The sequence below is a fragment of the Coturnix japonica genome, chromosome 5 (genome assembly GCF_054131305.1).
Source record: "Coturnix japonica strain WE chromosome 5, WE-NBRP24, whole genome shotgun sequence".
NCBI lineage: Eukaryota > Metazoa > Chordata > Aves > Galliformes > Phasianidae > Coturnix > Coturnix japonica.
In genome coordinates this window covers 52,887,280-52,911,955 of record NC_140667.1, presented here as the reverse complement: position 1 = coordinate 52,911,955, position 24,676 = coordinate 52,887,280, and the positions used below count along the sequence as shown (strand labels likewise).

The following is a 24,676-nucleotide window of genomic DNA, read 5'->3' as shown; positions in this document are numbered from 1 at the left end:
TTGTATAGCTGTCGACAAACTTGAAATGTTATAGAGTCACGTGATTTGCAAACATACAGTAACTACATTTTCTTTTTGCTTGACGGATGTAAAGCAAACCCAGCTGAAGCGGTCAAAGTGACCCTGAAACTGTGGGATAAACTTACTGCAAGCAAGTGTGCCTGTATTTCCTTTTGCATCGTACTGTGGGATAGGGCAGAGCACGTGGGTGAGCAGTTCATGCAAGAAGATCAACATATCGACTTGCTCAAGTTAAAATATCTCCTTGTGCAACACCGAGAGCTCCAAATGATGATGGAACAAGCAACCAGCTGGATGAGAAAATGAAAGGTGTGTAATTCTCATAGTGCCTTTTCCCATGTGCCAGAGGCTGCTCTCAGCTTTAGCTCTGCAATGATGTATTTAGTTTTCTCAAACCTCACATCTGCAGCTTCTCCCAAAGCCTTCCTTCTCTATGCCTTATTTATAACGGGTGTGGAAGAGAAGAGCTGTCTCTGGCTGTTGGCAACGAAGCACATCATTTTACATCAGCTCCACCTGCCAGCTGCCAGACATTGTGGAATCAATCCTCTTCCTTGAAATCAACTCTAAATAAATATCACTGCTCTTATATACATTTTCATTTGATTTCTAAGCACTAATCAAGCCCTGGTATAAGAGAAAAGCAGGGAGATTATGTTTGTTTTCTCTACTATTTCTCCCACTGTAATGTCCCGATGAAACTGGGAGACATGAGCAGAATCACAGCAAAGGCAGAAACTCTTCCTGAAAGGCTCCAGAGCTCCCTAAGAGGAGGAGTGCCCTCAAAGGAAGCTACTGACACACTTTTTACTCCTGCTTAGCTATGACTTTTCCCTCCCAAAGAGACCAGGCACTAGAAAGAGAAGCCAGCTTCAGTTCATTATCAGGCACTCATGTGATTTCACCTGAAGTAAGAAGAAAGTAAGACTAAGAAACTGAGTAAATACCCTCATGGTTGGATCATCCTGCACAGGCCCCTGTTTTCTTTTTATTTCCATCCCTGTCAAATGTCCCTCGCTATCATTTCACACTTGATTTCAACGTAGCTGCAAAGGTGGAGACGGCAATTTCACTGCTGCGCTGATTTTGACCCCCAAAAGACCGAGCCTTGCACAGAGACAGAAGTCATCCATCCTCCCACGGCTGCTGCCAGAAGAGCTGCAGGCAGGGACTCCTGAACCTTTCAGCACAATGCGCTCGGTTCGCCGCACAGGGTCACCGCTGTGCTGTACAACACTACCCCCTTGTGATTTCTTGTGCTAACAACACGCTGAAGTGCACTTCTTTCCGGAGCGATCATTTGGCTTGAAACATTCCCATTCTGAGCAGCACGAATCCTATCGCTACGCAGCCGGTGTCCCCAGTGGGAACCGAACAGCACTATTTGATGTGTACACATACATTTTGTTTTCAGTGAATTCCTCTTTTCCTATTCACGATTCTGTACCTGCTGCTTTAGGAACTTGGATAGATCTGACAGTCCCACCTCTGCCAGCACATGTTGCACCTCCTCTCTGAATGCAGAAACTTCAGAACTGCTTGTGTATGTCTGCTGTCATCTCGCATTTATCTGAGGTGCAGATGATCAAAGCCAGGATGCTTTAATTGAATAACAGCATCTTTCCCTATGTAGTTTATGGTTGGGCTCTGCAGAGACTGCAGCTCAGCCAGAGCAGCTGATGCAGAGATGCTAATCCACCTCTCGCTCCAATACAACTGCATGAGTGAAGCACCCATTGTGATGGGGCAAAAGCAAGGGCAAGCAGGCATGGTTGTACTGGCAGCCACCAGCTGCACTGTCTCAGATCAGTTGATTAGCCCAAACAGCTGGACCAAAAAGAGAGACATTGCTTTATTATTGTCTTGTTCATCAGCAAACACTCAGGTGTTAGAGTAACATAATCACTGTTACATGCAGGATAACTGTTGTAAAGAATCATAGCTAGAACTGAAGAGCAATTTATCCTCATTAAGCATTGGCTGCTCTTACTGTTTGTTGCCCAAATTAAGTGCAACTCAACATTCTGTCTGCAACATTTTGGTGCATCTGGGACGACATCTTTACTTTGACAAGAGACAGAGTATGTTTAGATGTCAATTTTCCACCACAGTTTCCTTGATATCTAGTATAATCTGTACATAGATTACCCTAAATACTGCAAAGAAAAAGAAGAAGGGCAACAACATAAGTAACAAAACAATACAGGAATAGTTTCCGGAGCGCTCTCGTGTTAGCAAATAAATCAGCAACAGAAACAGGTGACAGAATTATTGAACAATGAACTGGAAACAATGAGACTTGTGTTCAAGCTCCTTCCCTCCTTGAGGAAAAGGTGTGGTTTGCAATGACGTGAGGCTGCTCCAGGTTGCTGGAGATTCAAATAGCAGTGAGGGAAACCTGAGGAATGAAATACACAATTTCGGCTCAGAAAGTTCACTTTAAAAGCAATTGTCATCATAATAGTTACGAGAAATAAAACAAATTTAAAGGCCAAGTAAGCATTCAGACCAAGAACATAACAGCAGTTTTAGGATACCTTTCATCTCTCTGTTAGCTTTAAGGGGAATCAAAGGCACCAGCTCAGAGCTCAGCTCAGCTGCCCTATCCAAGTCAGATGAATCCTGGCTGCGGACAATGAACTGTTAAGATCAACATCAGATAGATCCTGGCTGTGGACAATGAACTGTTAAGATCAACATCAGAACAAGGAACCTTCCAAGTCTGTAAATGGGACAAAGAGAGCACACACAAGAGGTTTTATTTCCATGGTACTGTAACCTCAGTGCAGACAGTATGTTTTCATGACAAGTTAGATCCTCGTCACCCCATCCCACAGGTTTTGTTGGATCATCTCCCTAACATGGACACCACAGATGCTTTCGCCACTGTAACACGGCAAAGGAGAACTGAATTTCAGGCCATTACTACACTGGCATTTGTTTGCTTTTGCTGTTTAAAATACTTGAGGACAGTGAACCTCACTGCAACGTCTGTGTGCCAGAACAGCTCACATCAGGTCCACGGGGATACTTTGAAGCCTGAAAACACACACATACACACAAAAAAACCACTAAATCTTTAATCTGCAGTTCACCAAGAGAAGACTGAAACTCCACAGCCTGTTTCCTCCCTAATTACAGAACCCTGTTAGGACATGCATAGAAAATGGCTGGATTTCCCTTTTAAACCCGGGCCTGTCACTTCCTTGAGAAATAACTGCAGCAAAAGGAGAACGAATGAACCTTCCAACAGCCCTGCAAGGCTTCCTGGTGAGGAAAAGCCAAAATCCAGCCTTTCTCAGCATTTTTGAGGGGCTTCGTGTGTGTTTTAAACAAAACCTTCCCACTTGGAGGGCTTTTCTGTTGCCGTGAGAATCTCTGGCAGGGCAAAGAGTAAAAGTGAGGGCTGCTGGAATGGGAAATAAGGCAATGAGGATCCAAAAAGGTGCTTTAATTAACAGCCACACAATCACATCTCAGACCGACCCGCCCCCACCATATCGCGGCCTACAACGCCCCGCCCAGACCCTTGGTGAAGCCCGCCCTACAGTCGCTAAGCTCCGTCGCCAAGTGAGGAAGCGTCGTAAAAGCTGACAGGAAACTTGGCTTCGCGTTACGACAGCGGCGGCCGCGCTTGGCGGCCGCTGGATGAGCGGGGAGTGGGAGCCGCGGCGCTGAGGAGACGCGGGGTGAGCGGCCGAGGCGGCGGTGGGTGGGGGGGCTCGGCGGCCGCAAGGGGCCCGTGAGGAACCGGGTAAGGACCCCGGCGGTGGGGGGAGCGGGACGGCAGGAAGAGGCGGCGGTGGGGCGGCGAGGCGGGGCCCGGGCACCGTGTGTGCCTTTGTTCGTGGCCCCCCCACCCCCCCTCGGCCTTGGCTCAGTGTAGGCCGCTGCCTCGGCCTGTTCCCCCCGTCCGGTCTGACGCCTTCTTCCTCGGTGGGTTTGTGTCGGTCTCTCCCGTAGGATATGGCCGAGGTACCGCCGGGGCCTAGCAGCGTCCTCTCCCCGCAGGGGGACACGCTTTCCCCCTTCCCTGGAGGAGGAGGAGGGGGGCCTGCTTCCTCCTCCTCCTGTTCCACCTCCGCCGCCGCCGCCGCCGCCTGCACCGGGGCCCAGGACGAGGAGGCCGAAGAGGAGGAGGAGGAGGAAGAGGAAGAGGAGGGACCCGCGGGCGGACGGGAGCAGCAGCGAGGAGGAAGCAGCGACGGCGGTAAGGGGGGGCCGCAGCAGCAGCAGCACCGCCTCCACCACCACCACCATCACCCCCCACACCACAACCACCAGCTCAACGGCCTCATCAGCCCCGAGCTGCGGCACCTGCGGGCCTCACTCAAGAGCAAGATCCTGGGCTCGGAGGCAGGGGCAGCCCCCGAGGGGCTGGAGAACAAGCGAGCCAGCAAAACAATGGGCTCCGGACAGCAGCAGCAGCAGCAGCCGTCGCCCCCGGCCTCAGCACCGTGCTCGTCCCCCCTTTCCAACCACCTCCCTCCCCAGGGAAGGACTGCACCCTCTCCTCCTCCTTCTCCCGCAGCAGCAGCAGCAATAGGGGACAGGAGCCAGCCTGCTGCCACAACTACGACTGCTGCTAAGACTGCGGCCCGCAATGGGCTGGCAGGAGGGACTGGCTTGGAGGAGGAAGAGCAGGAGGAGGGGGATGAAGGTGGGGAGGAGGAGGAGTCCCTGCTGCTGCTCTCTAGGTCCTTAGCAGCAGGCTGCAGTTTGAAAGGCTCGGGAACGGACTGTCAGCCCGAGGAGGACCTAACGATACGATACGTCCGATATGAATCAGAGCTGCAGATGCCCGATATCATGAGACTGATCACCAAAGATCTGTCTGAACCCTACTCCATTTACACGTATAGGTATTTTATCCACAACTGGCCACAACTTTGCTTTTTGGTAAGTGCTGGTTGGGGGGGGGGGGGGGGAAGAGGGTAAGAATTGGGAGTGGTTTAAGGCTGGGGTGGAGGCATGATTAAAGAGCTGACATGTGGAAATACTTCTAAAATTCTTTTTATGGCTAAGAGGGAAGGCCAAGAGTTTTGGAAAGTATGTAACACTAATGAATCCTCCTTCTCACCTGAGCCTGTATAAGCAAAGCTTATGTCTGAAGTTCTTACATTCACTAGTATACCTTTCCAATGGTGGGGAAAGGGTTTGAACGCAGGGCTGGGATCCAGGAATTCAAGGCTTCTAATCTTGGTGTTGACGTTGACTTCTGTGACCTTTGGTAGCTCATTTTGTCATTCTGCTTCAGTTCCTAGGTTTGGATTTAAAAAAGAAAGTACTTAGTCCACGGGTGTCTTGTGAGTGCTTAGTAATTCTTGCACAATGGTTCTCAAACTGACTTGAGCATGACTGGTGTATGCATGTTGACGTGGGCACTACTGAAGGTTTTGTAGACTTTTTTGATCTGTTTGCTTACCTTGAGAATTTCAAGTACAATTATATCACTTTTCAGGTTTGGTAGTGTATGCACCATACAGAAATACTCATTTTGTTCAGGTTGTCTTACAGTACTAATGATAAACCTTACTGTTGTATTCTTCCTATTGCGCTGTCACAAAGATTGTTTTAGTTTAGTTTGTTTTTAGTGCTGAATATTTAGAAAGAGAACAGCCAGATCGTTTTGGAACGTGTGTCTCAGCTGACAAGCATGAGAGCAGTCCACACACAGGTATATGAAACTGGCCTGAGGGGTACGTATGCACAAGAAGTGGGCTTAGCTGTGTTTGATTTACTCATTGGAAAGCTGCTCTGTAAAACAGAACGTTTTGGGGAGCATATGGTGCTTCCTCACTCAAGTAAATGATGAATTCTTTTTTTCTTAATGCTTCAATCGAGGCAGGACAACACACTGACAGATATGATTTAGCCAGAGCCAAGATACCCTTTTATTCAGGGGTACCTCTTTAAGATTTTAATTGGATATGAGTACAGGAGGTAAAGCTAATGGAATCCATCTGGCCTTCAACTCACTAAACGTTCTTAGTTTAGGGTCTGGTGTAATTTATAGTGGGATTTATATGATTTATAGGAGAGTTTTCAGAAATGTGCCTCTTACAGTCCTGAAGAGGGAATACAGTAGGATTGATTACAGGAGGTTGACCAGAACGTTACCATCTGGAACAACATAAAAATAAGAAAATATTTGAAAACACTCTTCAATATCTAGTCGTGCTGATCAGAGCGGAGTGGTAATTTTTCAAGTGTAGTGCCTGCACCTCGCTGTGTGTGTGACTGATTTGCCTCATCTTGGAAAGAAATGCTTTTGAACTACGAATGTCTATACTTGCAGCATCAGGTGTGCCCTCAGTAATGCCAGCAGTGTTGGGTATTATTAGAGCATCGTGCATCTGTTTTTATTTGCCACTCCAAGAGCAGTGGCGAAGTGTTCAATAGCACTAAAACAGATGATTTCTAGTGTATTTTTGAATGCATTCAAGGAGGAAGGTTTTACCCAAGGAAAGGAAAACATCTTAAGTCTATTTAGTATTGACAGCTTCTTTTATTAGTCTCGATCAATCGATGGAACTTTATTTGAATTCTGTAATTTCACTCAGTTTTGCTATTTTCTTTTTAAGGATAGAATGATGGGAAGTGTGTAAAGTATTAGAGGAGAAGATGACTAAAGCCGTTAGCAAATAGTTTTACATACATAATAATTTGAAGCTCTTCCAGTATCTTGAGTCATTTGATGTATTTCTGTGACTGATTTTGGTGTTTTTAAGGCTTGTTTAGTGGTTGTCTTGAAGACTTTCTGTTCTATAAAATTGAATTTGTTCCTGCAGTTAATGGATTCTTGAACTGCTTCTACCTAATAACTCTTTAAAATATTTATCTTCAGCAGGAACTACATATTCCAATTAGCAAGAGCAATGTCAGGTTGGTGCTCGGAAGGATAGAGCCTGATCCCACAGAATCATTTGTGCCTCACAGCCTCATACCCTGCTGCTTTCAGGTTCTGCTTTGGCTTTGATTCTTCTTGGATACTGGACTGTAACTTGCTTGTATTTGAGGGGGAAAACTATAGTATTTCTATCATTTTAGTTACTGGATTTCACCATCACTACTCTTCTTGAGGTCTTCCAATGTACACTCTGAGGTCTTCATTGCACTGTTCCCTTCCTCAACAGCATGAGGGAAAAGAACTAATTCTGTTTAAATGGACAGGATGTCTCATTTCCTTAAATAATTAGCAGTTCTCCCTTGCTGATGTATTCAGAAAACAAACTTAAATGTTGTAATTCTGCTATGTGGCATTTTAGATACCTGACAATGCAGAGCTTTTCCAGGGGATTTAATGATGTTATTCCTCTGGATGATGACCTCATAGGTTTGAAGCTTGCTGAGCTTTGGCTTGGCCTTCACAAGGTGATGTGACTTAACAGCTAGTGCCAATCATAGGGCTGCTTGTTGCTTCTTTTGATTCAAGCATCTTGTCCTCACTTGTGCCAACCTTTAGTTTATCTGATTTGGGAAGTTAAGCTAGCTCCGATGCCCAGCCATGCATTTATACGTGTATGTGTGTTTGAAAGGATCCAAGTGTCATAGAGTTAAGTTTCAGCTGCTTTAGTTTTCTAAACATATTCATATCAGTGTGGCACAAACACTGGTGTTAATGCAAGAAGAGAGGTGAGAATACACAGCTGGAAGAAGGCCTGGGGCCTACCCTCACCAATCACTAGCATGGTCAGAAACAAGTTCACATTCTTTCAAAGGTACTAGAAAACCATCAAAACCCATCATTTAACATCAGATGAATCTGTGTAACCGTATTCCTGGCCTTTGAGTTAACATGTTGAGAAGACCTGATAAATAGCTCTGGTGTGGGACACTGCTGCGTTATCTGACTGAGCTGTAGCAAGATAATAAATAGCCTTCTCATCTGTAAGTTGTGACTGAATGCTTAAGCTTAGATTCCTCCTGTCTTTGGAACAGCAGGTGTGGGTGTGCTGGGTGTGGGTGCCCTGCAAATGCTTGGGTTTTATTTGTTCCCAGGAGCTTTGTCAACCCACTTTCTCTTCAGATGACCTACAGCAACCACTCTGCTGTCAAAGATGAGGGAGGGAAGGGCTAACTTTCTGTTTCATATCTTTAAGCATTGCCACAGCTTTGTCCCGGTATTGATTGTAAGTGCATTTTTGAAGCTTAGTGTTTTTGCAGATTCTAGACAGTGTTCCAACTCCTCCCATTCAGAACTGATAAATTAAGTATTGAAAAAAAATAACATTGATTCCCAAATACTGTAGCGTGGGAGAGGTGAGCTTGGGAAACCTTGCTCTGTTCCAAAGTTTGGGTAAGAGAGGATATAATAACAACAGAGTTCTGACTGAGTGTTGTAATCTCTCCTTTATTCATTGCTGCAGAGTCACTGCACTGTTCAGCAGCCTTTTAAGAAAAATCTGGAAAAATGCACGCTTTTATTGGGTTCTGAACTTTGCCAGTAGCTATAGCAGCTATTATAATGTAAACTTAAGCAATTTTAAAATAAGCAATTAATTCCATGTACGTGGTTTTAGATGGGTTGTAAATCCTAAACGGCCACAGTTAAGATCCTTTTTTTTTTTCCCTGCTAATATTTTACTTATTGTCTTATTGGAATTCGTTTATGAGTTTCTGTGCTTCTCGTTGAAATTAAAGAGTTGTAATAAATCATCTGTTTTGTTTTTTTTTTTCAGTTGCAGAATGCTTGGGGGATAAAAGGAGAACAAGAAAAGTTAGGGAACTGCACAGGGAGTCTTACCAGCCTCATGACAGACCTAGGAAGGCATTCTGTCATATCCATATCCACTCCCAGTTTGCAAACTGCTGCAGCTCCTCTGTATTCCAGTTTCTGTTTAGGAATGATCATGGTTTGAGACACTTGCTGTGCTACTTCTTCTTCCAGCAGGCCTTGTGAAGGGTTTAGTCTTTGTGGTGTATGTGTATTTAACAGCAGCGAGTGCAGCTCTTCTGGCGCTGAATTGCACAGGAAGGAATTACTCGTGTCCAGTTTCATAGAGTGGAAGCAGGGAGAGTGACTTTGTGATTTGCCCAGCGCTGTAAAGAGCTCTGACTGAACTGCCAGACTCCAGGTTAAAACCATTAGCCTAAATGTATTCCTTAATGGCATTCGGTAACATGATCGTTAAATGTAAGCCAAAGATTCGTACCAAGCTGTTCCTGTGATACTCTGAGATGGAAAGGGAACCTGCGGTAGTGCAGGTTCTACTGCATTTGAATCTCAAATTATTCCTCTTCCAGGAGCGAGTTGGTTGGTTTAGTCATCTGTAAGTGGGAACTCTGGGTCCAAAAGGCACATTGAGGTGGTGGCTGACAGATGCAATGCCACCTTTGCAAATGAAATTGATGCCAGTTGTTTAATTATAAGGGAGTCGATGTTCTTGCTGATTTATAAACATCTGTGTTAACTCTGGCCGTGTGTGGCTGCAATACAAAGATTTAAAAATCTAGTTTGATTTTTAAACTCATAAATAAGAACAAAGTTGATGCAAATATTAGATTTGAATGTGTGTTAATGTTGCTGAGAATTTAGGATTGAAATAAATCTTACAGTACTCCATGGGGCATATATGTAATGGCAACTTGGGCTGAATTCTATTTGTAGAAACCTGTATGTTTAGAAGTACTTGAAAAGAATATTTATCCTATGGTAGTCTCCCCATACATGATGTTGTATAGGAATTACTTTGTCTCCTTCCTTCCCCCAACTCTCATTCTTTTTTCTTTTCCCTTCTGTTTACACGGCTAAATGTTTCCCAAAGAAAAAAAGATGACCGAGTTTTACTTCACATTTTGGATTTGTTTCCAGCTTTAGATAAGGTTGGAGAGGAGGAGAAAAGGAGTTGAAAGGCGACAGAAAAACTCAGATTGCAGTGCTCAGTGTGGAAGTGGAGCAGTCAGAGGTGAAGAGGCAGACTCACCTGCTCAATTACAGAAAGGCAGATTTAAGTGTTGTAGGAAGTGGTAACAAAGTGATACTGTATGCAACCTTGTGGCAACATCAGTGGGAATTTCCTTTGATTGCTGCAGCAAAATTATTCGCTGTTCGTTTAATGTTCAATGTAAGTACGTGTTTAATGAAGGTAGGTTTTTTTTTAGAAAGGAGGTCTGACAAGAAAGAACACAAATCTGTGTGTGAGGTGGTGCTGCTCTTGAATGGTGAGGAGGAAAAGAATCAAGTGCCAGTTTGTGCTGTCTCTCTTTTTTTTTTTAAGCAAGGTCTAAGATTACATCTAGGTACTCAGCATAATTATAGCAGTGTTATGAGCAGTGTCTGATGATACTCTTTAACTCCCTGCTTTTCTCAGGTCTGAGCTGAGATAGAAGATTTGCCTTGAGCTGATATTTTGCATGCAGTTTTTGTATAAGTACAGCTTTCCTATGAAATGAAGGTGTGTTTTAGAACAAACAAAAGACTGCTTGGAGGCTGTGTATTGCAGCCCACTTGGATCATGTTTCATTTGTTGTTTTAAAAACCACTCGTTTAGTTTGTTCAGGGTTGTTCTTGGGTGCTGTTAGAAAAAAGAGATATTTTTGCTAAATGAAAACATAGCTATATTTATAATTACGTTTGCCTGACAAGCTCGAACCATATTAGATGTGTTGTTAGGCTCATGCTGCATCACAGTGTATTGGAACGGCAGCTCATTCATTTCAGGCTGCTTCCTGTCACCTTCTAATGGGCTTCTGGCTGACAGCTGGCTTGGTTAATAACCCACTGTCCAAATGGAGAGCTGGAAGACATCACACTTCAGGCAGAAAACCTGCAGATCTGTGCCTGTGGTATGATCTCTATCTAAGAGCCTTCTGCCTATAGGTTCTTATCCTACAAGTTGCACAGAAAAAACATTCTGTTTACAGAGTCCCTACCAGAGACTTTGGGGAGACGAGCACTGGAAGTCTGGTAATACTGGCTCAGACAGGTCTTTTTTGTTTGATGTCTCTTAGTGCTGCAAATTTGGATTATCCAGAAGCTGTTGTGCTAGCACATGCTCGTGCCAATCATGTGCTGTAGGCCTGGTTTAGGAGGCACGCTTGAGCGGGAGGCTGGTTCTCCCTGCAGATACAGGTCTCAGAGTTCTGAGGATCCACTTAAACACACCCATGCATGTAATTTTCAGCTTCTTTTTTATCTGTCAATCTTTCTCTGAATAAACAGTAATAATTCATATTCTTTGGATGCTGTCCTGCTTTGTAGCATTATTCACTTTACCGCTGTAGGTTATAATGTCATTAGTCTCTCATGCTGCCTAATCATTCAGTTAACATATGACTTAGTTATTCTGTCTCTAATGTATTTCATGGTAGATTTTATTGTGTGTGTGTGAGCACAGCGGCTGTATGAATGGTTTGATAAGTGCTTGGGGAGGAGTTAGGATCTTTGGGTGTATTTTTTTTCATCTTACTATTTCAGAATGTCTCCTTAATCACACCTTTTTATGAAGATACCATTGGATCTGTCAGTTTGTAGCTCTTAGTAAATAAAATCTCTGAACAGTGAAAATGTGTGAAATTAACTGGATATTCTTGTTTGTTTGTTCCTGGGATATCCCATGACTGAAAATGACTGTTTCTACTAAAAGATTAAATGCAAAGACATTTTTTTCTTATGTTATGGTCATAACACATCAATGCCAGGTAAAACTGAAGTATATTATCTACTCCAGCCCTTGCACTTGAAAATTCAGATCACAATAAAGAGCTTTTTACTTTGTGGCAGCTCATATGGAAGGATCTATGCCTTAACCTGGTCTCTTTTCTACCCCCCTTCTATCCCAGATGTTCATATTGGTAGACTTCATAGAGTAATACTGCGATTCTCTCCTGGACAATTCATTGGCTGTTGATGGACTGTAATTTAATTTAATATGATAGAGAAATAAGAGACCTTTAGTCCTGTTTGTAGTTCTGGAAACCTTCTTAAAACTGTCTTGGTTGTTGTACTCAAATTTTGTACTGCTGTTTCATTTTAAATGTACTGTTTTTACTAATTCTGGTAGCACTGCAGATCATAAACTGAGAATGCATACCTATATGTTTGTCTTTAAGGCCATGGTAGGGGAAGAGTGTGTAGGTGCCATCGTCTGCAAGCTGGATATGCACAAAAAGATGTTCCGCAGAGGTTATATAGCCATGTTAGCAGTGGATTCCAAATACAGAAGAAAAGGAATTGGTAAGAAGAGCCTTTTTGTTGTTATTTCTTACTTATATCCTACGTTGTTGGGGTAAACCTTGGTGCATAAAGATTGAAGCAGGGCTGTACTTGTAGATGTGGTGGTATGCTGTTGTCCCTGCCTTGCTCATCTACACAAACCCCCCCAGTGTCTTTCTCCATTCAGCTGAACTAACCCAGAGTGCCCATTCCACACGAGCTTTACATCTGGTTTATGAAGCTAAAACAAAAGGCATTCAGCAGCCACTTACCTTTGCAAATTATCATTATTAAATAACAACTGCAGGAATTGCTTTTCATTTTTGTGTGCTTTCATAACTTTGTTGTGTTCAGTGTGTGTATATATATATTTATTTATTTCCCCAGTGCATATGTCCCCTGGCTTTCCCCTATGAATTATGTATATATTGCCCACTGGGGAGAACGTATATAGCTGAATGCTATATTAATGCTTGAAAAATAGTTGTCTATTACTACTTGAACAACCAAAATGGAGATCTGTTTTGGTGGGAAATGGCACAATGAAAGAAACAGCTCTTGGCAGGGAGCTTGCCTTCCCTCATTGATCGCTTTTTGCCCTGTTGGAAGGGATTTTTCTCCTTTCATCAAGCCAACTAGGAAACCTGGTGTTAGGGTTGCTCTTAGGAACCTTAATTCTTTTGAGATGGTTATTGTGAAATTATATTTTGTAGCATCTTTAAGTTAAAAATTATCGCGACCATGTTGGCATATGTGATTATTTTGATACAGTTCAGAGGCTCTTAATGTGTCTGTAGTGGAGCAGAAGGAAGAGATAGTGAGAAATCATTCTCTCCTTTTAGCTGAGTCACGAAGCAGCCTGCTGTGTTTTAGTTGCAGGTGTCTGGATTCATAAGTAAATAAGAACTAATGCTGCTCTTAAGATCTCTGCAAGCTTTCTCCTTTGCTTTAGTCAGACCATTATTTTAGAGCAATATAAATTTTTATACTTAACATTTTGCTTACTTTAGTATTATGTAAATGCTAACATTTATCCTGCGTTTATCATCTTGCTGTTACTCAAAGTATGCTGTTAATCTGAAGGTGTTTTATATGCAGTACAGTTTTGTTCAGTGAAAATCTTAATTGATTAAAGTTCTGAGGATGCTTGAAGTGAATCTCTAGATTCCTTGGGGTTCTTTCTCCTTTTCCTTAGCCTTCTTATGGAAGTGACATTTATGCAATTTCATTGAACAGCAGTTTTTTCCAGTAATAACTTTGAAATCAACTTTCAATTTCACCCCAATTCTACAGACAGGTAGGGAGATCGCATTCGTAGAACTGTTGTGAAATAGATGAGAAATAATGATAAATAATGAAATTAATGCTTGGCTAAAGGGAAGGGGTGGGCTTTGACCACATAGTAGTTACTAGCAAATCCAAATGGGGAGTGAGCTGCAAGAAAAGTGGTTTCATAAGTTCTGTTGCTAGTAGAAGTATTTGTTTTAGTAAGAGGAAATTCCCTTGGAAGATGAATGCCCTTCAAGTACATGCCAGCAGATTTTGCCTTTAAATGCAGCAAAAGGGAATGAATCACATCTTGGAAGGCTATATATAACACCATGTTAAACATAGAAGCCTGTTTCTAATATCCTTGTGTTAGAAGACTTTTGCGTTCAAGCTGAGTCTCTGGATAACTTTAGGGATGATTTCAATATTCAAACTTGAGACTGCAACTTGACTGCAGCTTCTTGTTAAATTCTTTCCTCCCTGATTTCCTCTGGTGTCGCAGCATGTAGGAGTAGCACAGATTAATTGTATATAAGCTAACATCTCCTGCCCCTCAATTCTAATTAATGCTTACTGAAATCTGTGTTTCAGGTACAAACTTGGTTAAGAAAGCTATTTATGCTATGGTCGAAGGAGATTGTGATGAGGTAAGATCTCATAATCAAAAACTTTTGTATTGTTTATGGTTCGTGTTCTCCCATGAGTGAATTCATTTCACAGGTTTGTCTTTTAATTTCACAGGAATGTGTTTTGGGTGGGAGGAGGGTTAGTAATGCACTCTTTCTTTTATAACAGAAGGAAAAAAAGCCTCAAAAACATATGGCATAAATAAAAGAACTTTCTAAATTTGTCATAAGTACTCAAGTGCGGTGTTTCAGGTTATGTTTTACTTTGCAAAGCTGCCTCAGCCTTCAGTTTTTGGCATATTTTCTTCTAGCGAGTCAAGTTTAGGTTCAGTTGACCAGTGTAACTTGCATGTTGTTGTAATATTTCCATGCTTTCAGAATGCATGGAGGTATTGGAACAGTACATGCTGTAATATTGCAGATTATAGTTTTATTGCAGCAGGTAGTCGGGTTACTCTGACAATGCTGAAGCTGTATCACATAGCACTAAGTTCTGATGATTTAGCATGGCAGTGAAGGAAAGTGACTGAATTACCATCAGGCTTTTTCCCTGGCCTATTTGTTAGTCTTTTCTTTTACCAGATTGTAGTCCTGTGTGTGTATATATACATACATACATATATATAATTTTTTAGTGTATGAAGCAACTATCTTCACATTCCCTATTTAACTTGTGATAAACACCCCTTGCAACCACTCACCTTAATCCAGTTATCTAATTTGTTAACTTTCATCTGCTTGCTACAGTGCCATTGTTAGCTTGTTCCTGACATCTGAACGCTGTGTTATTTCAGTGTATCACTGTTAATGATCCTTTGTTACCTCATCTCACTCCATTCCCTCAGTTGTCCAGTTCATAGAATCACAGAATTGCTCAGGTTGGAAAAGACCTTAAAGATCATCAAGTCCAACCACAACTTAATCCTACTACCCTAACAGCCCACTGCTAAGTCATGTCCCTGAGCACCACATCCAAATGGTGTTTAAACACATCTAGGGATGGTGACTCAACCACCTCCTTGGGGAGCCTATTCCGGTGATTAACAATGCTACTGTAAAGAAGTTTTTCCTGATATCCAACCTAAACCTTCCCTAGTGCAACTTGAAGCTTATTTCCTCTTATCCTGTCACCAGCAAGAAGAGACCAGCCCCACTCTCACTGCAATCACCTTTCAAGTATTTGAAGAGAGCAGTTTTCCTGCATCTTTTTCTCTACTATTTGTTGTATTCAGGCAGTGTACTGCAGTCTGATAGTTCTGTAATTGTTTAAGTTCTTTGTTTTGTCTTGATGCTTTTATCATCTGTCCTGTGCTTTATTTTTCTACTCGCTACCTTGAACTTATCTTTTCCATTTCTTTCCGCTGTGGTTTTGAGTTCATTTGCAATTGCTGCATATCTGAGATTTGAGGAGTGAAGAGGAATAAAAACAAGGATAGCAGTGCTCTCATCACACTGGGAGAAATGAGATGCAGGGTCTTGAAGCCTGCTGTTGTTAGAGAGTCAACAGCAGAGCTCTGTGTTTCTACCTGGGCCACCAGAGTTGCAATGCTCCCTGTATTATGTATGAGTGTGTGTACTTCTTCTCCCATAGTGCTGTTCATATACTGGACTGTCTTAGAGGTATGCACGTAATGAGCTCTCCTGTGTCATTCTTCTTTCCCCCCCTGCTTTAATAATAATGCAAGAGTCTTTCTTACCATTACTTAAAATAAACATGGTAGGGATTGTAGGCTACTCTGCAGTAAGGCCTCATTAATCTTTAGTCATAGATTTTCATCTTCAGTCTTGTATAGATGCTTATAATAAAATCATAGGTCATTTTTTCAGGCTTTTTGCTGTCCCTATTTAATCAAATGTGCTTCAGTGCAAGCTCCTTAAAGTGTGTGCTGGATGGGTGCAGGCATATTTCATTCCCAGTTTGGAAATCACATAGCATTGTGTGGGGGGTGGTGACTTTGAACTAATCATGCCATGCTTCTTGGGGGCTTTTGCACTGGTTTGGTTTTATACCAGTACAAAACCTTGAAATGGGAACTCAGGCCCAGGCAATGAGGAGCTCGAGCAGGGTGTATTTCTGACTTCCTACTACACCAATTGGCAGAGGTATGCCCAGAGTAATACAATATGTTAATGCTTAACATACAGGTAATATACAACCAAATAAGAAGCCTATTCCTTTCCTTTGGCAGCAAGTATAGGTTTCTTCCGGGCATGTGGTACAACAGTAACGATGTTTATTTGTTGCACATAGTAGATTGCTGAGAAATTGTAAGTTGTGACCAGGATTTGTAAGATCCAGTTCGCCACCTGCTATTTAAAGCTCTCTGACAGAGCTGAGAAACTTACCCTCATCATTTATTACAGCAGTTGCTGGGGGGGGAACAGTTTCTGTCCATCTGATTGATGCCTGGCTGATGAAACAGTGCGTGACAGTGACTGCTCCTTGTGAGGTGTGTAAATAGTTTCTCCCTGCTGCTTTTAACATGATTTTTCTGCATCTCTTAATAAAATCAAAAGCATGATGGAAATATGGAGGTGCTGTTGATACAAAACAGATTGCAATTCAAAAATACTCTTTGAAAATTGCTTAAAAAAACCATTAAAAATAGGAAATATGGACCTGCAATTGTCACTGAAATTTTCCAAAAGCTGTTTGGAAGCTCTTCCCTTCAATCTAATTACAGAAGAGTTGCAATAAATGTATTTAATAACTTGTGATATATATAACCTGATAAACACTTAGCTCAGTGAGGTCTGTCATAAAGTATCATAGATTTTAGACTTCTGAGGTATCAACAGTGAGTGTTGGAAAAAGTGTGTATGTGTGTGTGTTGTTGTGTGTGTCAACTCCAGCAAATAGAACATCTAGCTGCCCTTTGTATACTTGTTTGGTCTCTATGACAAGCACTTTTCGTAAGTTATGCTACTTAAGATTGTCACAGGGAGCTGCTCCATCCTTTAATCAGAATAAGGAAAGGAAGAGTTATTAGTTCACAGACTTTCCATCTGTAACAAATGACTGTAAGTAATCTGCATGGCTATTCACTTCATGTTGCATTATTTCAGCACCGTGTAACTACTAACTAATCAAAATAAGACTTAAGTGAAGCTCATCATAGCTTTCTTGGCAAAGTGTGGAAAGGAATTGTGACTTTTGTGAAGTCACCTATGAAACTTTAAAGTGTTTTAAGGTCAGATTTTTCTGTCTTCACCACTAGGTATGGTACTGAATTAGAAAGATACGCTTCTAAGAGTGATGGATTTTTACATGATCCTATTTGAAATTCTCAAACTCTTGACATCTTTAGTTTTTCTTAGTCTTTAAGTTTGATATTTGGGATACTGCATATATTTAAATGGTAAGTCAGTCAGTCTGATGAAGGATGCTGGACAAGCAACCGTAGCTTGAATCTCGTAACATGCCAAGCTTATTTGTAGGAGTAGCAGCCTCTTCTGTGTGTGCTGAAAGAGTATTTTCCTTATTAGTTTATTAGATTTGGCCATATTCCATGACTTGGTTTCTAAACTTAAGTGCATTTGGGGTTTGAGCTGAAAAAGCAAGAAAGCTTGACTGCCTTTTTCCTTCAGCCCAGGTAAGCTGGGTATGAGAAGGTAATAACAAGAAACATTGTATTTCATTCTTACAAAAGATTCCTTTTTTCTAAAACCAGCTAGAATTGAAGAGTTGAGATGATAACTGTAAGTTTTAGATATTTTGGGCATAAGAGAAAATAACGGCCTACAGAATGTTGCAACTCATGCAGAAAATCACGTTCAAACCCAGTCGAACCTTACTGATCTACAGGAGCAGATAGGTTGTATTATGAGTAGATTTAATAGGCTTATTTGCAGAATAAAATAGATCAGTATTAAAGGTAACAACTGAAGATTCTGAGCTTGATTGAAGAGAAGAATTCTTCGCAAAATCAGGCTAATGAAGCATGTATAAAACAGGTGTTTCCTTCCTAGATTCAGGAGTGTGTATGTAGCCCTCTGTGAGATCAAGATGCTATGATGAGATCAGGAGATTTTCACTGTGCGAAGTCTTCCTTAGAAATACCAGAACAAATCTATTGCATTAGCTTTCAAGATGAGCATTTGCTCAGGTGCTAGGATTCCAGCAAACCTGAATTTCAACATATAACCCCTCCCTTAGATATGCAGTGTTGGGAGTCTTCTAGCAGTGCAAGGTATGCAAACTTGCAGTTGAATACAGGCATGTTTTATCATTCTGCCAGAATAAAGAACTTTAGTGCAAGTGAAATGCCATTTGTAGCCAGAGTTCAAATAAGAGTTTCCTGCTTTGTGGGTTTACATGGGTCAGATTTCCTGTTTGGCATAATGCTTTGTTTTAATTTGAGCTAAGAAGTGGTACTGTGTGCATACTCATGTAGAAAAGAGGAACTCTTCAGGTAAACTACTGCATCTCCATAATTGATAATAACCTGAAAGTTATTCGTTTTAATAGATTGAAGTCAGTACGAGTAATTGATCGCGTTTTAAGGCTTGATAGTACTATTGCATGAGGTGCCAGCAAGAGAAATTCAATCTCTAGTTCTTCACATTAGACCAAGAATTGAATTTGCTTGTCTTAGGAGTACGGGTACAATAGACTGTCCTGTAATTTAAGAACTATGGCTATTAATATTTTAATGTTTGTTCTAGTAAAACAAACTTCTTTTAAGTCTTATTTTCCTCCAGTGTACATTGTTGACTGGATTGTTAGCTTCAGCTTTACGGTTCTTAAACATTCACAGGTTGAAAAGCACAGGAGGAATTGTCCATTGGAATGTGGTCTGAGTGGCTTGGAGCTTAAGTAATGCTGACGTACATCAACAGAGCAGAATTTAAACCTTACTGAAGGAGTGCAGTGTAAATGCTAGTAACCTCTGCAAAGAGCAAACATGATGGAGGGAAGATAGAGTTGTTTTTCTGATAGTTTGCTTTATGAAGTAGCTTGTGGTAGCAATGGTAATGGGAGGACAGTTGAACTAGATGATCTTGCAGGTCCTTTCCAACCTTGTGAGTTGATATGTGAATGTAGGTGGCTGTGGGATTGTATGGGGTCTTGGCAGTTAATTGGTTCAGCCAGTGTTCTTGAGCAACTGTGGTCCATCCTTAACAGTAGAATCTCTGAATAACTGAGGTGGACAGCATTGAAAAGGCAGAACAGATTCTTAGTGTTTGGGATGGGTGTGTTGTTTACCAGGTGAGGTGTGCCATAGCTCTGTTCATTGTGTTTGGAGAAAACTGGCAAAGATAATTCAGAGGGATGTACTTCAGCAGTTTAACTTCTTGTTAATGCAGGTGTGGTTTTTGGGCAGCCCTTGAGGCTCGTGGGACACTTTTCAGTCTTTACTTTCCATGGGTTACACTTGGGTTTGATGTGAGCTATTGGTGACGGCTTGTCCTTCAACTGTGGTGATGTCAATATAGAGAGCCAAAAAAAAAGAAAGAATAAAAAGGAAAGAGCTGCTCTTTCCTCCTTGCCAGGCAAGTTGGGAACAACAAATGACCAAGAAGTTTTTATCTTCTGAAATTGATGCATTACTTGAAATGTAATTATATGCCTTTTACTTGCTCAATGTAACCAATTACTTCCAGCCCAGGCCTCTCTTGCAGCAGCTTTGCTCTCTGTAGCTTTTGATGTGCCCATTGGCCTATGAGGAATTTTGGTATAGGGCATATAGAGCCCTGAACAGGACCTTATGAACCTGGGATCTGCCTGGTGTGTGCGCTCTGGGTTGTGTCTGGGGTCCTTGTGCTGAGCGCAGATATGCCTTACAAACATTGGATCTCAAGGCAGGGCATAGAATGAAGAAGGTTCTATCTAGGTCTAAATCACTCGAATTAGAGGTGGGAGATATTCAGGGGTGAAATATAACTCGCTGCATGCCATGTTCTTATAATGTGTGGAAGTTCTGTGCAGCCTGGTCTGGTGGTTGGCGACCCTGCCCACAGCAGAGGGGGTTGAAACTAGATGATCATTGTGGTCCTTTTCAACCCAGGCCATTCTATGATTCATTCAGAGTATGTGTTTGTGTTCAAGAAATGCATAGTTGTTATACTGAGGGCCGTGGTTTAGTGGGAGGTATTGGTGGTAGGTGGATGATTGGACTGGATAATCTTTTTTTGTTGTTGCTCTTTACTACCATAGCTGTTAGATAATGGTTTGAAACACTGTTCATAGCAAACAGAATCTTGAGATGAATGGAACTTGCTTACAACTACTGCTGTTATCTGCTATTTCCCTTTATAAGTGAGGATTGGGGGGGGGGGGAGGGGGTTGTTTGCATAAATGAGGACATGAAAATATTGATTCCAGTAATTGCTTTTAAGTGTACTTTAAATAACAACTTGATCGGTTGTAACAGCTTTCTCATACATGCTTTCTCTTTTTTTTCTCTTGAAGGTTGTATTGGAAACAGAAATCACAAATAAGTCTGCTTTGAAACTTTATGAAAATCTTGGGTTTGTGCGAGACAAGAGGCTGTTCAGATACTATTTAAATGGAGTTGATGCACTGCGTCTTAAACTATGGCTGCGTTAAAAGAAACCATCACATCAAGCAACTGACGTCCCAACAGCGCAGAGTTGTCCTTTGCATGCAATGCAATTTGTACAAAATTGCTTTGCAGGTGGACTTAGTAATTCCCATGCAGCTCTTATCTGTCAGTGTCTCATTTGAGTGTCGCACATATTTGTTGCACTTTGGCATGGCGCATTTGTTCCGAATTAAAGCCGATCGTTTCAAACTTGGAGTTCTTTTGGTACCAGCAAGATGTGCCAGTTGATAGCCAAGATAGGTTCGTTCATTTGCAAGTCTACTGACTGTATTACGTACACAGTGAACATTTTATTAAAGAACCTGTATGTGGAACACGACTTTTTGGTTCCAGGATAAAAGACAAAATAAAAAAGCCAATGTAGATTGTAAAATTCTATAAGTATACTAACATTTCATACAAAAAAAAAAGAAAAAAAAAATTGCCATAGTTTTCTGGAAAAAGGCTTCAATTTTAGGTTTTATTTTTCAATATTGAATTTTCCATTCTTAAATATTGGTACCTCAGTGATTAGTGAATGAAAAAATGTATTGTAGGGTGGGGTGTGTGTTACAATGAGTAACAGTAACAATTAAATTGCGTCTGCCAGTGCCTGTATAGATAAGTATATTTGTCTTCACCTCTAAGTTTGGAGTGCATGCTTTTATTCTTTTACTTTCTTCAATTGTCTCTGCAAGAAAAAAAGAAAAGAAACAAGAAAAATTCTGCTTTTATTTAAATTCTGGATTTGATAATAAATTATTTCAGATTTTTATGATTTGGATACTTCTCCCCAGCGAGGGTTATGGAAGGCCCTTCTTTTCTTATAGCAGGAAGCGTTAAGCTATTTTGAAATCCTTGAGTAGCTGCTAAAAGAGAACCTGATGTTGCCAGTAAATCTCTGCTGGTTTTGGATGCACTTTTTTCTTTAAAAGAGTGAGGGACTTATAAAAGAAGATATAGAAAATTAATGTAAATTGGTATGATTTTATTTAATCGAAATTATCACTAGAAGCTCTGAAGAAAAAAAACACAAACAAACAGCTATTTTAAAATAGTTTGAACAATTATTATTATTTTTTTTTTTTTTCTTTTTCAGATTCAGATTGCTTTGCTTCAGTGTTCTAAAATGCTTCAATCTTTGGTTCTTGGTCTTGGAAATAAATCTCAAGGTGTATTGTATCCAGTTTTAGCTGCTCTCATTTTCTCTAAACTTACATGAGCTAAATTATTGGGGGATTCTATTTTTTCCTTCCAAAGTCAAAGTGGTGAGGAAGGGAAATTTCTCTTTCTTATCTTCTCTCTCACTTTCTATCCCAATTGGGCTTACATAGGTTTAACCATAACCCATCAGTGTGTTCAGTAATTACAGCATCTAGGCTTTCTTATGATCGTATAACTCAGTTCTATGAATCATCTGGTTGGGTTTTTTGTTTCAGTTCTATTTTTCCTCAGTATTAGTTGACTTCAGGAAGAATCTTGTTGGGTTGGGAGGAGGGGAGAATGAAAGGATGAGCCCTCAATGAATTTGCTCCTTGGTAGTTGAACGTACTCTTCAGATTTGCCTTACTACACTTATTTTTTTTTTCTTAAGGGTTTGGTTTGAGTCTTTTTGTCGTTGTTTTGTTATTAATTACTGTACATTTAAAAAAAACATACAAAAGAAAACACCCCTACCTCCATGAACGTGTGGAAAAGATCCCTGTGCAGGAAAACTGGATTTAAAGTAAAGCCTGATTTTTGCACAGAGGGATCGCACGTGGTGATGGGTGTTTCTTACCGTGTACAAATGATGAGTTGTATTTGAAAATAAAGACTTTGTATAGAAATCGGCCCCTCTGAGTTTTCTGCCTGGAAACACTGTTTGTGTTTCTGAGAGGGCTCGTTTCCCCTCAGCAAGGAAAACTCGCTTCAAACGGTGCCTGAATCAGAGCTGTGAACTGGAATCTTACTCGCAGAGTTCAGAGCAAGGCTTTCTGTTCATATTTCTCCCACCGTTCTGGTTTGCCAGTTATTTAGAGCAGTTCTTCAGGAGGTGAAGGCTTAAATGTCGGGAATGCTGAATTGATGGAAACAGGCTTTTCCCAGATGTATTCAAGTTGTCTGGGAAGTAACTCCTGCTCTGGCTTGCTTGAACTAAGGAGGCAGATAAGAGAAGCTTCGTGCCTTGTTAGCAGCTGCTGGGCTGCAAACTGCAGAGTAGGCTATCTTGTGTGTCTGCTGATGTTTTAAAAACCGAAAAGCCAGACAGGCAAGTTTTCTGGAGGTTAATATTTAAGCTGTGGGTGTCTTGAGTTTGAGAGCAGACTCGATGCGTGGAGCCAGCATCCCTTTTTGTGTAGGTACTGCCGAAAAATACCATCCCTGCTGAGCAAACCTCAAACGAGGTTCTGTTTGTTGTAAGAAGCAATTCATTCTCACCATGTCATTTTTGAGAACGCTGCACAAAAGAGGTGCGTGTTTCCTTTTCAAAGAGCACATCCCCTGGAAGGTTCTCCTATTGCTGCTGTGTGACACGCAGTTCACTATGGAAGATACTGAAGCTGTATGCGTTGGGCTTATATTAAATGGAACAGGGTTATTCTCTGGGTTGCTTGGAATTGGGTCTCGAGTGGGAAGCTGGGAATTGCAGAGAGATGAAAGCAGATGTTCAAAACAAATCTAGCAAAGAGAAGTTAAGTTGGCTTCTTTTTTTTCCTCCTCATGTCTGTTGTTAAAACGCAGTCTGCTCCCCCTCACCTTTTGCATTGACAAATCCAACTAAGGAGTCGATGAGTTTTTGTTTGGCTTTGCCCAAACCATGTCAGGTGTGGATGTTTGCATTACGTTGTGTTTGTTCGTTTGTTTTTTAAGGAAATGATCGGGTTCGTCGCCTACAAGCAAAGCAGGCATAGTCTAATTGGCATTGCAGAGTGCATCACAACCTTCTCCAAGGCACCACAAGACATTGCTCAAACGGAGTGCTATATTCAAAATGTTCAGGTCTTGTATAAGCACTGTGACCTGTATTGGAGTTGAGGTATCAGACAGGCATCTATGGAACTATCAAGTGTATATCCAAATACTGGACTGCTGTTTTGAGTGGGTTATATTCTTCTGTCCCTTTATCCTTTTTGATGAGAACAAAAACAGTGGGGTTATGAAATGTACAAGCTGTCTAAAATACAATGCAGTCAAATAAATGGTTAAGTTGTTTATCTATTTCCTTTTGGATGGAAATGTTCTAATGATTGTTTTGCTCTGTCTACAAAGCAACGTTTGTGTGAACTTCAGTTTCAAAGCTGAACTGAGATGGAGGCTTTTTCCATGCGTGCCAGGTTATGGTGAATATCACTGGACTTTTCCTGGACAATAGGAGTGGATTCATTGTTTTAGCTGAAAGAAGTGGGAGTTGGGAACTGCTTGCAGAGATGAAAACAGGTTGTATTGGGGAGACGATGGGTTTTACAAATCCTCTCTGCTTTATTCCATCTGCAGTTGCAATGAGGTTCCTAAAACTTGCTAAGAACTCAGCAGCAAGCATTGCACGTGTTCGGCCTCTGCTGGAAGTTGCTGCTCACCTGGCAGCAGCCCCAGGTCTGTTCTTTCAGCTGCTTTCCTGACTCCTTACCACTCAGCCACCTGATCCCTGCAGTTTGTTATGGAGTTTTCACACTTTTGTAGACATTTTACTACTTCTCCATTTCTTACTCTGTGCAAGAAGCAGGTTAAATTATCTTCCTGTGTCTTGCACTGCGGTGTACACATAGGCCCAGTGCATTTAATCAGGGCTAGAATAGTTTTGGAGAGACCTAACATTTAGTTGAATGTGAAAACATAAGTACTTCTCTAACAGATGTTTCAGGCAGGACTGGCTGGGTGATATTTTTAGGAAGGAACGTTTTATGTATTGCCCACTCAAGTGCACTTTGATAATCTTTGATTCCTTTAAAAACAGAGCGCAGAGGGATCCTGAACTATGATTCATGCAGGGAAAAGGGGAACACTTCTCAGTGCCTGCATGTTTGTGGTGAGGATGCTGAGGCTTTCCTCTTCCTATTGATATCTGACTCCCTGTG

The 24,676-nt window shown here is 41.5% G+C and overlaps 1 protein-coding gene across 5 annotated transcripts; it reads left to right on the top strand.

Moving 5' to 3' along the window:
* The first annotated feature begins 3,657 nt into the window (after positions 1-3,657).
* Positions 3,658-23,819, top strand: NAA30 (N-alpha-acetyltransferase 30, NatC catalytic subunit). 5 transcript variants are annotated; one of them, XR_014946191.1, is made up of 6 exons: positions 3,658-3,710; positions 3,985-4,920; positions 12,076-12,199; positions 14,039-14,094; positions 16,438-16,523; positions 20,486-23,819. XR_014946191.1 is itself a non-coding variant. In XM_015865874.3 (5 exons), exons 2-5 carry the CDS (start codon positions 3,988-3,990, stop codon positions 20,621-20,623), a joined length of 1,251 nt encoding a protein of 416 aa, XP_015721360.1. In that variant the 5' UTR covers positions 3,658-3,710; positions 3,985-3,987; the 3' UTR covers positions 20,624-23,819. The 5 variants fall into 5 exon arrangements, 3 of the variants coding, with proteins under 3 accessions (XP_015721360.1, XP_015721361.1, XP_085403991.1); XM_015865874.3 differs by lacking the exon at positions 16,438-16,523; XM_015865875.3 differs by lacking the exon at positions 16,438-16,523 and having other exon boundaries at positions 3,658-3,775.
* Positions 23,820-24,676: the final 857 nt, after the last annotated feature.